Source organism: Rhinatrema bivittatum, chromosome 13 (assembly GCF_901001135.1).
Source record: "Rhinatrema bivittatum chromosome 13, aRhiBiv1.1, whole genome shotgun sequence".
Lineage (NCBI taxonomy): Eukaryota > Metazoa > Chordata > Amphibia > Gymnophiona > Rhinatrematidae > Rhinatrema > Rhinatrema bivittatum.
Genome location: NC_042627.1, coordinates 29132727 through 29148185, shown reverse-complemented (window position 1 = coordinate 29148185; position 15459 = coordinate 29132727). Strand labels below are relative to the sequence as shown.

Sequence of the window (15459 nt, the reverse complement as noted above, 5' to 3'; positions counted from 1 at the left end):
TACTGCCCGGTCCTGCAGGAGTTTAGTGTAAGGCGGATAGGTAACTAGGGCCTGTAACTCACTAACCCTGCGAGCTGAAGTGATAGCCAAAAGGAAAATCACTTTCCATGTGAGATATTTAAGGTCACAGGAGTGAAGAGGTTCGAAGGGTGGTTTCATAAGGCGACCAAGAACCAGATTAAGGTCCCAAGATGGGGCCGGAGGACGTAAAGGTGGCTTCAAATGGAGCAAGCCTTTAAGAAAGCGTGTTACAAGGGGTTGTACTAATACCTTTATGGAAGGCGGCTACCGCACTGACATGCATTCTAATGGAAGAGGTCTTTAGACCTGATTCTGACAAATGCCAAAGATAGTCCAAAAATTTAGGAATTGGACAGGAAAGGGGATCAAGGGACTGAGACGTGCACCATGATGTGTACCTTTTCCATTTATAGGAGTAAGATTTTCTTGTGGAAGGCTTTCGTGAAGCGATGAGGACACGAGAAACTGAATCCGATAGGTTAAGTGGTTGAAGGTTGAAGGACTAACCTTTCAACATCCATGCAGTCAGGGACAAGGCTTGGAGATTGGGATGGAGGAGGCATCCGTCGTTTTGAGTGATCAGATGCAGGTCCTTTCCCAGGGGAATGTGTCTGCGGATGGAGAGATCCTGGAATATGGGAAACCACACTGGGCGTGGCCAGTGCGGTGCTATCAGGATCAGTGTTCCCTTGTCCTGACGTAGCTTCACAAGAGTCTTCGACAGAAGAGGAAGTGGAGGGAATGCATAAAGCAGACCGGTTGTCCATGGGAGGGAGAATGCACCCCTGGGCTGAGAGTGCTGAGTCCGAATGAGAGAGCAGTAATTGGCCACTTTGTGGTTCTGAGGGGACGCAAAGAGGTCTATGTGGGGATAACCCCATTTCTGGAAAAGAGAGGTCGCTACCAAGGGATTGAGTGACCACTCGTGTGGTTGGAAGACACGGCTCAGCCGGTCTGCCAAGACATTTTCTACCCGCGGCAAGTAGGTGGCCCTGAGGTACATGGAACGGGAGAGGGCTTTTGCCCAAATCTGCGTAGTTTCCTGACAGAGAAGGAAGGAGCCTGTGCCTCCCTGCTTGTTGATGTACCACATGGCCACCTGGTTGTCCGTCTGGATCAAGATTATGTGATTTGATAGGCAATCTTGAAAAGCCCGGAGAGCGTATCGGATTGCTCGAAGCTCCAGGAAATTTATCTGATGTTTGGCTTCCTCTAGAGACCAGAATCCTTGGGTTTGTAAACTGTTTACATGGGCTCCCCAGCCGACATTGGAAGCGTCGGTGGTGAGAATTATTTGAGAATCTGGTGGATGAAAGGGCAAGCCTTGGAGGAGGTTGGATTGATTCTTCCACCAGGCAAGAGACAGACTGAGTGCATCGGTGATGCGGACAATGGTCGACAGAGGTTGAGTGGCTTGGATCCATTGTGATTTCAGAGTTCATTGCATGACTCATGGCCAGATGGGCCATTGGAGTCACATAAACTGAGGAGGCCATGTGTCCCAGCAGAATGAGGAATTGGCGAGCTGTTGCTGTGGGTTGAGACTGCAACTGGCAAGCTAGGGACACAAGGGTTTGGACATGTTGATGAGGAAGGAAGGCTTTTGCCTGTAAGGTGTCCAAGTCTGCTCCAATGAAGGATAAGGTTTGAGATGGGAGTAAGTAGGATTTCTCGTAGTTGACAAGCAATCCTAGAGAAATTAGAGTTCGAATTGTCAGGGTCAGGGAAGACCGAGCGATTTGCTGGGTTGTGGCCCTGATCAACCAATCGTCCAAGTAGGGATAGACATGGACGCCTTCCTTCCTGAGGAACGCTGCAACCACTACGAGACATTTGGTGAAAACTCGTGGTGCGGATGCTAGGCCAAATGGGAGCACTCGGTATTGATAGTGGTTTTGGCCTACTAGAAATCGGAGGTATTTGCGATGAGATTGAGTTATCGCAATGTGGGTATAAGCGTCTTTGAGGTCTAGAGAGCAGAGCCAGTCCTCTCTTTGCAGCAGAGGGAGAAGCGAGCCCAGGGTTACCATCTTGAACTTTTCTCTGTGAAGGTACTTGTTGAGGGCCCGTAGGTCCAGGATTGGTCGAAGTCCCCCTGACTTTTTTGGGATCAGAAAGTACCTGGAATAGAACCCTAGTCCTTGTTGCAAGAGAGGAACGGGTTCTATAGCGTTGGACTGGAGGAGAAGGGAAGCTTCCTGCTCTAGAAGAACAGAGTGGTCGGTAAGTCTCCATGCTTGCAGAGGTGGAGAGTCCGAAGGAAGAATTAGGAAGTTTAGATGGTAACCCTGTGCAATTATCGCTAGCACCCATTGATCTGTGGTGATGCGATGCCATTTTTCTGTAAAGTGGCTTAGTCGACCTCTTACTGGTATGTTTGGTAGAGGGATTAGGCATCTGCTCTCTAAGTGAAAGTCAAAACCCCGATGCAGGGCCTGGTTGCGGAGCTGTTGTGGGCTTTTGCTTTCGAGGTTGGCGAGGCTGAGGCTTTTGATACAGCCTCGTTGACCTAGACTTGGTGTGTGGGGGATAATACTTCCGTGGACGGAAGAATGACTTTTTAGGTTCCCTCCTAAATGGTTGTTTAGAAGGGAAGTCAGAAGGAATCGATGAGAGCTGTTTAAGGGTCTCGTGATGATCCTTTAATTCAGCAACTATTTGGTGAATTTGCTCACCAAACAAATTATCCCCTAAACAGGGCAGATCGGAGAACCTGTCCTGAACCTCCGGGCGAAGGTCAGAAGACTTAAGCCAAGCCCAGCGTCTTGCTGAGATGGCTGTAGTGGAAGCATCGAAGATGTCGTAAGATGTTCTTATCTCATGCTTTCCAGCTTCTTATCCTTTAAGTACGAGGGTTTGAAGGTGTTGCTGGAATTGTTCTGGTAAGGTATCTGAAAATTCTTGTATCTGCTTAAAAATGACCCTGTTGTATTGGGTCATATACAGCTGATAAGAAGCTATCCTGGAAATGAGCATGGCCCCTTGGTATACTCTTCTGCCTATACTATCTAGGAACTTGTTCTCCTTAGTAGGAGGTATGGATGAGTATGGCTTCATTCTTTTAGCTTTCTTTTGAGTTGACTCTACCACAGAGTGGTGGTCTAGCTGAGGTTTTTGAAAGCCAGGTGCTGACTGTACAAGGTAAGTAGAGTCAGCTTTTTTGTTTACTGGAGCAACAGATCCAGGAGTTTCCCAATTCTTTTTTAGAAGGTCCAGAAAAACCTGATGAATTGGAATGGAAGTGATGACTTTTGGGGCTTCCAGAAATTGGAGTAACTCCATCATTTGGTGCCTGTCATCTTGCTCTGACTGAAGCTGAAAAGGGACCAATTCCGACATTTCCTTCACAAAATTGGTGAAAGAGGTCCTCGGGGGGGAGAACTCTTTCTGCTTTCAGCAGGAGAGGGTGGTGAAGGTAAATCATCGGTATCTGTGGAAGTTTCATCACCCCAGGTGTCATAAGGGTCAGGTTGCTGATCTGTAGGACCACGAGGGGGTTGGATACCTAAAGGTCCCGGTTGAGGTTCCAAGAAACCCGAAGGAACCACCGGGGGCATCGAAAATACCTTTGGAAGCATCGGTGCCGGCATCGAAGGCATCGATGTGCGTATCGCCCCGGAGGAATGTATCGGTGGCGAGGGAAGACACGGCATCGATGGAACCACTCCCGAAGGAGGAATTCGATATGGTGTTTCTGCACCAGATGAAGTTGGCATCGGGGAGTGCACTGGTGCTGTCGGTGACCCAGGTATCACCGGTGGAAGGGCGGGTCATGAGCGCTTCCATCCGGGCGAGCAGCGGTGCCAGCGCTGCTGGAATCGGGTCGGTGACTGGTTCCACTCTCGGTGCCGGAGTCGATGCCAAAGGAGTCTGGAACCATTGCATCACTTTGTCGATGGCCTCCTGGACCAGCCGGTCCAGTTCTTCCCGGAGACCTGGGGTAACAATACCCGGCTCCGCGGAAGAGGGAGGCTGAGGCTGAGCCGGAGGGACCACCGTTACCGGTGGAATCGCGGCTCCCAAACCCCGATGGGGTGAGGGTTGCCTCGGTGTCTCAGAAACAGAAGTGGACGGTGCCCCTTCTGATTGAGACTTCTTCGGTGGAGGCTCGGACGGTACAGAGGTCAATGACTTCGATTCCTCGACGGTCCGAGACTTGCGATGTCGATGACGATGCTTTTCCCTCCGATCCCCAGGGGAAGGGACGTGAGTCTATAGTCGTGGAGACGTCAATGGCAGACTGTCACCGGGAGGTTGCCGACGATGGAAGGACTTAGACGGTGCCGGTTCCGAGGACGTCGATGCGATGGACGGCGTCGGAGTGTGAGCATGGAACAGGAGTCCCATCTTCTCCATTCTGGCTTTGCGACCTTTTGGTGTCATAAGGGCACATTTGGTGCAAGTCAGGACATCATGCTCACTCCCTAAACATAATACACAGACTCTGTGAGGGTCTGTGATAGACATGGTGCGCGTACAATCTGGGCACCGACGGAACCCCAACACCATGGCCATTGACCAAAAATTTAGCCACGGGACGGTCGACGGCCAGCAGGCCGTCGATCGTCGACTGTAATCGGCGAAAAACGGCAAAAAAAAACTTACCAAAGTACCACAGGCTAAATTTAGATAGAGGGGGGACCCCTGTGGGACGAATTTTACTTCAAAGACGTTCGAGAAGAAATTCCTGTCAGGAATGTGGTAAGAGCTCCTTAACCACGTGGCTACTGCTGTGCGGAAAAAAGAAGACTGAAGGGGGACCCCTGCTGGCTGCAGGGTTGGTGCCGTGCTGGGCATGCCCAGTAGGGGCCAGTCAAAGTTCCAGAAACTTTGACAGAAGTTTTCCGTGGTTGGGCTCCATCCTCGATGTCACCCCGTTTGTGAGGACAACCATCCTGCTTGTCCTGTGAGAACTAGTAGCTTCTTTTAAAAACTAAGTGGTCCATATTCAGCCACTGGCTGGCTTGGAAATTTAGCCAGGGTATTCAGTGGGGCAGGTATGCAGCCAAACAACTCAACTATCTTAAAGTTAACTAGATACATTCATTTATTTAACTTTGGGACTGCTCTTCAGCTTCCCTAAAGTTATCTGGCTACTTTAGCCGGATAACGCTGAATCTTGGGGTTAGCCAGCTAACTTAGCTGAATAATGGTGCTCTGCCCCATAATGCCCTTGGCCTGCCATGGACCTAGTTGGATAACCTTTTAGCCAGTTTCATCAGGTGTGACTAGACCGATGAGATTTTTAAATCCCTGCATTTTTCCTAAGTGCTAAACTCAGACAAATGCACTAATATGGAACTCTTAAGGACTATTTCTGAAATGTCAATCACTGCAATTCCCTGATCTTGCTTATGAGCTTTTCAAGCATAAATTATGGTCTCCCTTGGCCATAATTTAATTTTTATTATTGAACAGATTTTTCTAAAAAGACAGCAATGTGGAGGCCTAGATCCTTAACCCTTCCAGGTAACTTTAGGGGGAAAATACCTACTTAGAAGAATTACTGAGCACATTCAATAAATATAAATAGGAAGGGTATCTTTTTTGAGATTTGCTGGGTGCGTCAAGTACTGTCAACAGTACTCCACCCTCCATCCAAACAAATACAGAACTCTGATAATAATATGACAAGTTCTCTCTTCGCCATTTTATGCTTTACAGTGGCTTTTCTTTTTAGGCAGCGTATTGCTTGCAGATCTGCAAAATGTCCCTTTGAAAATCTGCAGCCAACTGGCATCAGAGGTACAAATATATCCACAAGCTTTACATCCGATCTCCAACAGGTTTAATGTCCGCACAATAAAACATGCAGAGGGATTTAAAAATGTAATCCCCTGAATGTTGTCTGCTGGTTCTACCTTCCCCTCCCAACACAGGTGAGAATTTTCAACCAACGATTTTAGTCAAATAACTGCTTAGTATCCTGGTAAAATTGTCATCTAAATTGGAAGAGCTGAACACTGATGCACAGGTATGTGCATTAACAACCCAAAATTAATGACAAAGCAACACCAAAACCCATGCAGTATTTGTATTTATTACTTAATACCAAACCAGTTTTACCTTGAATGTCATAGTAATCCAGGCTGATTTTTTTTAGGTAAGAGACAGCAGATAAATCATAAGTTTTGGCAATCGCTTCAGTTCCCAACTGTGTTATATTAAATGTAAGTACTGTTTCTTCCTGCATTTGTTGCTTGGTTAGTTCTAAAATCACCTAAAATAAAATTATGCAAAAATTATTCACTAAATTTTGTAAGTGTTCAAACACTTGTACCCAAAACAGGACATCAACCAACAGGGGAATGCTGGCTAAACTGAAAATGATACACAGAGCTGACACATTTTCATTTCAAAGAGAATTAAATTCAGGTACAAGAGGTATTTCCCTTGTCCCAAGAGAGCTTAAAATCTAACTGGGTCATTTGCTAAGCCACTAGTGGGAAAAAAAATATCATGGGAGTCACAAAGCTGAGGTAAATGACCCTGTGGCTTTGTGAATCCCATGGTATTTTTCACAAGGGGAAACACTGCAGTAGCAAAATCCCCCTATACAGTGCATGATGGCAGCCCCTAAACTGTGGGGCCGCCATCACTTAAAGGGGCCACTCAGCCACGAGTAGAAACCTGTCTCCACCCCCCCCCAGTTGCAAAACCCCCTGGAGGGCTTAGACAACGTCCCCTCCCCCCCAGGCCGATCACCTCTTGTAGGTAACCTATAGTTTAAAAAAAAGCTATTTATATCAAAGGCAGGGGGTGCTGTGGGACTGCCACTCCATTAATCATGCTTGGAATCAACTATTAGCTGATTAATACTGCAGTGTTTGCAAAAAGTGAACTATAATTAATTATACTCAATACAAATGCATTTTATACATTTTGTGACTGACAATTTTTTAAAATATGCCTTAAATCCAGTCTGAGGATACTAAGGCAAAATTTCAAATATATCCTCACGATGCAAATATAGCTTTTAAAAGCTCTCCAAAATGTAGAAAAGTGTTTTGGTTTCCCTATATAAATTTTAATTCTTCATACTTGTTCTGTCCCAAAGAATAAATAAGATGGTACAGAATATTAATTATTGCACACAATGCAGAGTAAGTCCAAGACAGCAAATTATGTGCATCTCTAAGCACCAATGATTAATTTTCCTCTGCTACATGTGTTCTTGCTCCTAGGATCAACTGAAAGTGTTATAAAACCAGTGTCTGCAGCTTAAAAAAAAAAAGAGAATCAGCAGCCCAGTCAGAAAAAAGGCAGAATATGAGAGAACTGCATCCTATCCTCTTGGCCACAAGAGCCCTGCACAGCAACTAATCTTTACTTGTGTGAGAAATACAAACATGAAATTATTTACCTGTAGTATTTGTTCTGACAGCAGTTAAATGGAACCATAGATATAGCTGACATGACCTGTGCTACAGGCGTCAAAAGAACTGGAGAGGTTTTCATAAGATATAAAACATGCACAGGAAGGAACCTCTATGTCAGCAGACTGACACTCAGGAAAGGGGGAAGGGAATGACTGAGCTGCTATTAGAGAATGAACATTGCATGCAAGTAATTACATTTTCTCTGAAGACAAGCAACCTCCATAGTCGCACATGTGGGACTAGCTAGATGAAGATTCTCATCAAATAAGAGGATCGATGATACCAACAGATTATGTAAAAAATTCTGCAGAAAACCCTTTGTATGATGAGGTTGATATTCAGCGCCACTGAGCCAGATTGACATACAGATATAGATAGAAGATAGTAGAGATGTGCATTCATTTATTATGAGATAGGCAATTTAGTTGAAGTTGCCTAATTCGTTGTGGTTCGGGGGGCCCTGAACCACGAAATGGATTTTCCCCGAGCTTCGGGGAAAATCTGTTTTTTGGGTTAGTGCGGGGGGGAGGGGCACATTTATTAAAAAAACAAAACAAAACGAAAAACCACCCCAACCCTTAAATTTTAATTTCTTACACCCCTCCCCACCATCCCGATCCCTCCCCAAGACTTACTAAAAGTCCCTGGTGGTCCAGCGGGATCACGTGAGCGATCTCTCCCTCCATGCTGTCGGGCCTGCTATGACTCACAATGGCGCCGATAAGAACATAAGAACATGCCATACTGGGTCAGACCAAGGGTCCATCAAGCCCAGCATCCTGTTTCCAACAGAAGCCAAAACCAGGCCACAAGAACCTGGCAATTACCCAAACACTAAGAAGATCCCATGCTACTGATGCAATTAATAGCAGTGGCTATTCCCTAAGTAAACTTGATTAATAGCCATTAATGGACTTCTCCTCCAAGAACTTATCCAAACCTTTTTTGAACCCAGCTACACTAACTGCACTAACCACATCCTTTGGCAACAAATTCCAGAGTTTAATTGTGCATAGAGTAAAAATGAACTTTCTTGTGAAAATAAAAAATAAAAATATTATTTTCACAAGATAGGGAAATGATAATGAAAGCCTTTTTTCGTAATAGGAAAGTACAGGTCTTTGGCCAATTAGTATGGGTATTTCCCGATATTACACGTTCTACTCAAGAACGAAGGAAAAAATTTTTAACTATGCGAGCTGAAGTAGAGAGTAAGGGAGCTAGGCTTAATCTTAGATTCCCATGCCAATGTATAGTGAATAAACAGGGTGTCAAAAATGTATACTTCGAACCTGAACAATTGCATAAATTCTTAGACTCAGGGTCCAATGTGAATTCAAGGTAATTTGATTACGGTATGTAAAACAGAAAGTAACATTAGTATCCTCTAGTTTCAATTTAAAATGCATTTCCTTAAATTCCGCCAGACTTTGAAAATTGCCTTTTGTTACATTAATATTACATAAGGAATATATTTGCAGTTAAGATAAATCGACATAGACTAGTCCTCTCTTTTGTAAGTGGGAAAATTGTCTTAATGCTAAACTGCATCCTGATGTATTTTACTTGAAAATTGCCTGTAATTATGGTAAAATTCTATAAATAAATATTAAAAAAAAAAAAAAAAAAAAGAACTTTCTCCAATTAGTTTTAAATGTGCCCCATGCTAACTTCATGGAGTGCCCCCTGCTTTCTACTATCCGAAAGAGTAAATAACCAATTCACATCTACCCGTTCTAGACCTCTCATGATTTTAAACATCTCTATCATATCCCCCCTCAGCTGTCTCTTCTCCAAGCTGAAAAGTCCTAACCACTTTAGTCTTTCCTCATAAGGGATCTGTTCCATCCCCTTTATCATTTTGGTTGCCCTTCTCTGTACCTTCTCCATCGCAACTATATCTTTTTTTTTTTAAATGCAGCGACCAGAATTGTACACAGTATTCAAGGTGCGGTCTCACCATGGAGCGATACAGAGGCATTATGACATTTTCCGTTCTATTAACCATTTCCCTTCCTAATAATTCTTAGCATTCTATTGCTTTTTTGACTGCTGCAGCACACTGAGCCGACTATTTTAAAGTATTATCCACTATGATGCCTAGATCTTTTTCCTAGGTGGTAGCTCCTAATATGGAACCTAACATCGTGTAACTACAGCAAGGGTTATTTTTCCTTATATGCAACACCTTGCACTTGTCCACATTAAATTTCATCTGCCATTTGGATGCCCAATCTTCCAGTCTTGCAAGGTCCTCCTGTAATGTATCACAGTCCGCTTGTGATTTAACGACTCTGAATAATTTTGTATCATCCGCAAATTTGATAACCTCACTCGTAGTATTCCTTTCCAGGTCATTTATATATATATTGAAAAGCACCAGTCCAAGTACAGATCCCCGAGACACTCCACTGTTTACCCTTTTCCACTGAGAAAATTGAACATTTAATCCTACTCTCTGTTTCCTGTGTTTTAACCAGTTTGTAATCCACGAAAGGACATCGCCTCCTATCCCATGACTTTTTAGTTTTCGTAGAAGGCTCTCATGAGGGACTTTGTCAAACACCTTCTGAAAATCCAAATACACTACATCTACCGGTTCACCTTTATCCACATGTTTAAAAACCCCTTCAAAAAAATGAAGCAGATTTGTTAGGCAAGACTTCCCTTGGGTAAATCCATGTTGACTGTGTCCCATTAAATCATGTCTTTCTATATGCTCTACGATTTTGATCTTGAGAATAGTTTCCACTATTTTTCCCAGCACTGAAGTCAGGCTCACTGGTCTATAGTTACCCGGATCGCCCCTGGAGCCTTTTTTAAATATTGGGGTTACATTGGCCACCCTCCAGTCTTCAGGTACAATGGATGATTTTAATGAAAGGTTATAAATTTTAACTAATATATCAGAAATTTCATTTTTTAGTTCCTTCAGTACCCTAGGATGCATACCATCTGGTCCAGGTGATTTGCTACCCTTTAGTTTGTCAATCTGGCCTACTACATCTTCCAGGTTCACAGTGATTTCGTTCAGTTCCTCTGACTCTTCACCCCTGAAAACCATCTCCGGAACTGGTATCTCCCCAACATCCTCATTAGTAAACACAGAGGCAAAGAATTCATTTAGCCTTTCTGCAATGGCCTTATCTTCCCTAAGAGCCCCTTTAACCCCTCTGTCATCTAATGGTCCAACCGACTCCCTCACAGGTTTCTTGCTTTGGATATATTTTAAAAAGTTTTTATTACGAGTTTTTGCCTCTATGGCCAACTTCATTTCAAATTCTCTCTTCGCCTGTCTTATCAATGTTTTACACTTACCTTGACAATGCTTATGTTTTATCCTATTTCCTTCAGATGGATCCTTCTTCCAATTTTTGAAGGATGTTTTTTTAGCTAAAATAGCCTCTTTCACCTCATCTTTTAACCATGATAGTTAAAAGCTGAAAAGTCCTAACCTCTTTAGTCTTTCCTAATAGGGGAGCTGTTCCATTCCCTTTATCATTTTGGTAGCCCTTCTCTTTACCTTCTCCATCGCAATTATATCTTTTTTGAGATGTGGCAACCAGAATTGTACACAGCATTCAAGGTGCGGTCTCACCATGGAGCGATACAAAGGCATTATGACATTTTCCGTTTTATTCACCATTCCCTTTCTAATAATTCCCAACATTCTGTTTGCTTTTTTGACTGCCGCAGCACACTGAACCGATGATTTCAATGTGTTATCCACTATGACACCTAGATCTCTTTCTTGGGTTGTAGCATCTAATATGGAACCTAACATTGTGTAACTATAGCATGGGTTATTTTTCCCTATATGCATCACCTTGCACTTATCCACATTAAATTTCATCTGCCATCTGCGCCTTGCCTTTACGATGTCACAGGGGCTACCGGTGCCATTGATCAGCCCCCGTCATAACCATGTGAAAGGGGCTGACCAACGGCACCAGTAGGGCTGTTGGTCAGCCGTAAGGGCAAGGCTATCGGCACCATTTTGAGTCATAGCAGGCCCGACGGCATGGAGGGCGAGATCGCTCACGGGACCCCGCTGGACCACCAGGGACTTTTAGTAAGTCTTGGGGAAGGATCAGAATGGTGGGGGGGGGGGGGGTGTAAGAAAGTAAAATTTAAGGGTTGGGGTGAGTTTTTTTTCCTGATTTGCATTTTTTTCCCCGATTCGTGTTTTGGTTTTTTTTTATTCGTTTTGCCGGGTTCGGGTTCCAGTTTTGGTAAAAAATGATCCGTGGGAAATAGAGTTTTCCCACGAAGTGCCCGAACCGAAACCCGACCCAAGCCAGAAAAACAAAGCTCATCTCTAGAAGATTGCTGCTGGGCATTCAACACCTTGTACTACTGATGGATCAGATATTAAAACCCAATGAAAAGCATTATCAAGGTAATAAAGCTTGCTGAATATATTGTTTCAAATCCATGCTGCACCTATGCACGTCTGACTTTAGCTAGGCAATGTTGAGATTACTTACCTGATAATCTCGTTTTCCTTAGTGTAGACAGATGGACTCAGAACAAGTGGGTATAGTGTGCTCGTGCTAGCAGTTGGAGACGGATCTGACGTCAGCACGGGTATATATACCCCCACAGGAAGTGAAGCACTTCAGTAATCTTCCTTGCAAAAGCTGTTATGGATATATGTGTACTGACGATCAATGAAATAGTGAAACAGGATTCCCCTGACCGATTGATATTAGCTGGAGACCGCCAGCATTCTCAACCGGAAGGCGTCAACACCTGGCAAAGGGGACGCTCTTATGTAAGCAAATGACATGGCCTACCTTGAATCGGTGAAACCCATGTATACCGGCAGCCGGGCGGGATATTGAGTCCATCTGTCTACACTAAGGAAAACGAGATTATCAGGTAAGTAATCTCAACATTTCCTAGCGTGTAGCCAGATGGACTCAGAACAAGTGGTATGTACAAAAGCTTTACTCCCGGACTGGGCAGGAGGCTGCCTGAGGACCGCGTAAGACCGCCCTCGCAAATGCTGTGTCCTCCCTGGCCTGGACATCCAGACGATAAAACCTGGAGAAGGTATGGAGGGAGGACCATGTTGCCGCCTTACATATTTCTGCAGGCGACAGCATCCTAGATTCCGTCCCAAGATGCTGCTTGGGCTCTGGTAGAATGAGCCTTTACTTGTAGAAGTGGTGACTTCCCGGCCTCTACGTAAGCCGTTCTGATAACTTCTTTAATCCAGCGGGCGATGGTGGGCTGAGAGGCTGCTTCTCCTTGTTTCTTCCCGCTGTGCAGGACGAACAGATGGTCCGTCTTTCGTACACCTCTTCTGTCATTTCCAGATATCTGGGCAGCAATCTGCCGATGTCGAGATGGCGTAGTAAACGCCCTTCTTCTGATTTCTTCAAACCCGCCATGGTTGGCAAGGATATGGTTTGATTGAGGTGAAATTGTGATACGACTTTAGGTAAGAAGGATGGAACCGTGCGAAGATGGATAGCCTCTGGAATGATCCTGAGAAAGGGGTCACGGCAGGACAGCGCCTGTAGCTCCGAGATACGGCCAGCAAGAACACCATCTTCAAAGTTAGAGAACGGAGAGATAGGCCCCGAAGGGGTCTGAAGGTGGATCCCGCGAGGAAATCCAAAACTATGTTGAGGTTCCACAAAAGCACTGGCCACTTCAGTGGGGGATGAATATACTTGACTCCTTTCAGGAAGCGAGAAACATCTGGGTGCGTGGCAATGGTCTTGCCGTCCCTCCGGGGACTGTAGCAAGACAGCGCAGCCACCTGAACCTTGATGGAGCTGAGGGAGAGACCCTTCTGAAGTCCATCCTGCAGGAAATCCAAAACAATAGGGATTGTGGTCGCATGTGGATTGGTGCCATGAGTGTCGCACCAGGCTTCAAATACTCTCCAGATCCTTACGTAGGTGAGGGATGTGGAAAACTTGCGAGCTTGGAGGAGTGTATCTATCACCGGCTCAGAGTAACCTCTTTTCTTCAGCCTAGCCCTCTCAATGGCCAGACCGTAAGAGAGAATTGAGCCGGATCCTCGTAGAGGATGGGACCTTGACATAGCATGTCCCGGAGAGGAGGCAAGGAAGAGGCTCCCCTGCCAGCAGTCTTCTCATGTCCGCGTACCAGGATCTTCTTGGCCAGTCTGGTGCCACTAGAAGAACTAGGCCCCGGTGCTTCTGAATCTTGTGGATAAGGGTGCCCAGCAGGGGCCACGGAGGAAAAGCGTACAGCAGGGTCCCTGGAGGCCATGGCTGAACCAGGGCGTCGATCCTGTGAGAGAACGGATCTCGCTTGCGGCTGAAGTATCTGGGTACTTGAGCATTGGACCTGTCCGCTAGTAGGTCCATATCCGGAATCCCCCAGTGATCCACAATCATCTGGAAGGCTGTGAGCGACAGCTGCCATTCCCCCGGATTTAAGCTTTCTCTGCTGAGGAAGTCTGCCGTGGTGTTGTCCTTCCCGGCAATGTGGACGGCGGAGATGTCTTGTAGATTTGCTTCTGCCCAAGCCATCAGGGGGGCTATCTGGAGGGACACCTGTCGGCTTCTGGTGCCGCCCTGACGGTTGATGTATGCCACCGTGGTAGCGTTGTCGGACATCACTCTGACTGCCCGGTTCCGCAATCTGTGAGCAAATCGCAGGCAGGCTAACCGGACTGCCCGTGCCTCTAGGCGGTTGATGTTCCACCCCGACTCTTCTCTGTTCCACCGCCCTTGTGCGATGAGTTCTTCGCAGTGTGCTCCCCATCCGCTCAGGCTGGCATCTGTGGTGAGCAGAATCCACGTGGGGGAGGACATCTTCGACCCCCTGCTCGTGTGGTTGGACTGCAACCACCACCGCAACTGGGTCCGCACTCTGGCTGGTAGAGGTAGATGCACGGAGTAATTCCGGAAGCGGGGGCTCCATGGAGAGAGCAGGGAGCATTGTAGAGGTCTCATATGGGCCCTTGCCAGGGTACCACTTCCAGGGTGGATGCCATGAGGCCGAGAACCTGCAGATAATCCCAAGCTATGGGCCGGCTGGCTCCCATCAAGGACCGGAGACGCGTCTGAAGTTTTAACCTTCTCTTGGTGGTGAGTGACTTTGTCTGCCTGGGTGTCGAACTGGACTCCCAGGTATTCCAGTGATTGGGAAGGCTGTAGGCAACTCTTGTTTAGGTTGACTACCCATCCCAGGCTTTCCAGAAGGGCGATCACTCTGTTGGTTGTCCGATGGCTCTCCTCTCGTGATTTCGCCCTGATCAGCCAATCGTTTAGGTAGGGATGGACAAGGATTCCTTCCCGTCTGAGCGCCGCTGCTACCACTACGATCACCTTGTGAAGGTCCGCGGCGCCGTGGCTAACCCGAAGGGCAAAGCCCGGAATTGGAAGTGTCGTCCCAGAACCTTGAAGCGCTGATGATCCGGATGGATCGGGATATGCAGGTAGGCTTCTGACAAGTCTAGGGCCGTGAGGAATTCCCCCTGGCTGTACTGCGGTCTTGACGGAGCGCAGAGGTTCCATGCGAAACCTCGGGACCCGTAAGTATCGGTTGACTGACTTGAGGTCCAATACGGGCCGGAAAGTGCCCTCTTTCTTGGGTACCATGAAATAAATGGAATAATGCCCAGAATCCATTTCCCATGCAGGTACTGGGATTATGGCTTTCAAGGACAGGAGCCTCATCAGGGTAGCTTCCAATGCTGCCTTCTTGTGAATTGGACACAGAGATTCCACAAACCTGTCCGGAGGGAGATGGAAGTCCAGAAAATACCCCTCTCGGATGATGGCGAGGACCCACTGATCAGACGAAATCTCGACCCATCTGGGGTAGAAGAGGGTTAACCTGCCCCCTATGGCTCCGTCCCCCGGATGGATCGGCTGATTCTCATTGGGAGGCGCAGCCGGGCCCTGAACCTGAGCCGACTCCCCTCTTATGCTGCTTGGTCCGAAAGGCCTGGTTCTTGGCCTGAGGACGGGGTGCCTGGTAGCGACTCCTATAGGGAGTGAAGCGTTGGGAGCTCCTGCCTCTGGAAGGCCTCGGAAAGGCGCGCTGGTTCCTCTTGAACCTATCTTCCGGC

At 46.5% G+C, this 15459-nt stretch overlaps 1 protein-coding gene across 4 annotated transcripts in view; it reads right to left on the bottom strand.

Moving 5' to 3' along the window:
- VPS13C (vacuolar protein sorting 13 homolog C) overlaps positions 1-15459 on the bottom strand; it is a 483673-nt gene that overhangs the window by 309495 nt on the left and 158719 nt on the right. For all 4 annotated transcript variants that reach the window (XM_029575527.1, XM_029575524.1, XM_029575525.1 and 1 more), the window contains one exon: positions 6088-6241. In XM_029575527.1, the coding sequence (XP_029431387.1) occupies positions 6088-6241 (154 nt within the window). The remainder of the gene's footprint in view (positions 1-6087; positions 6242-15459) is intronic.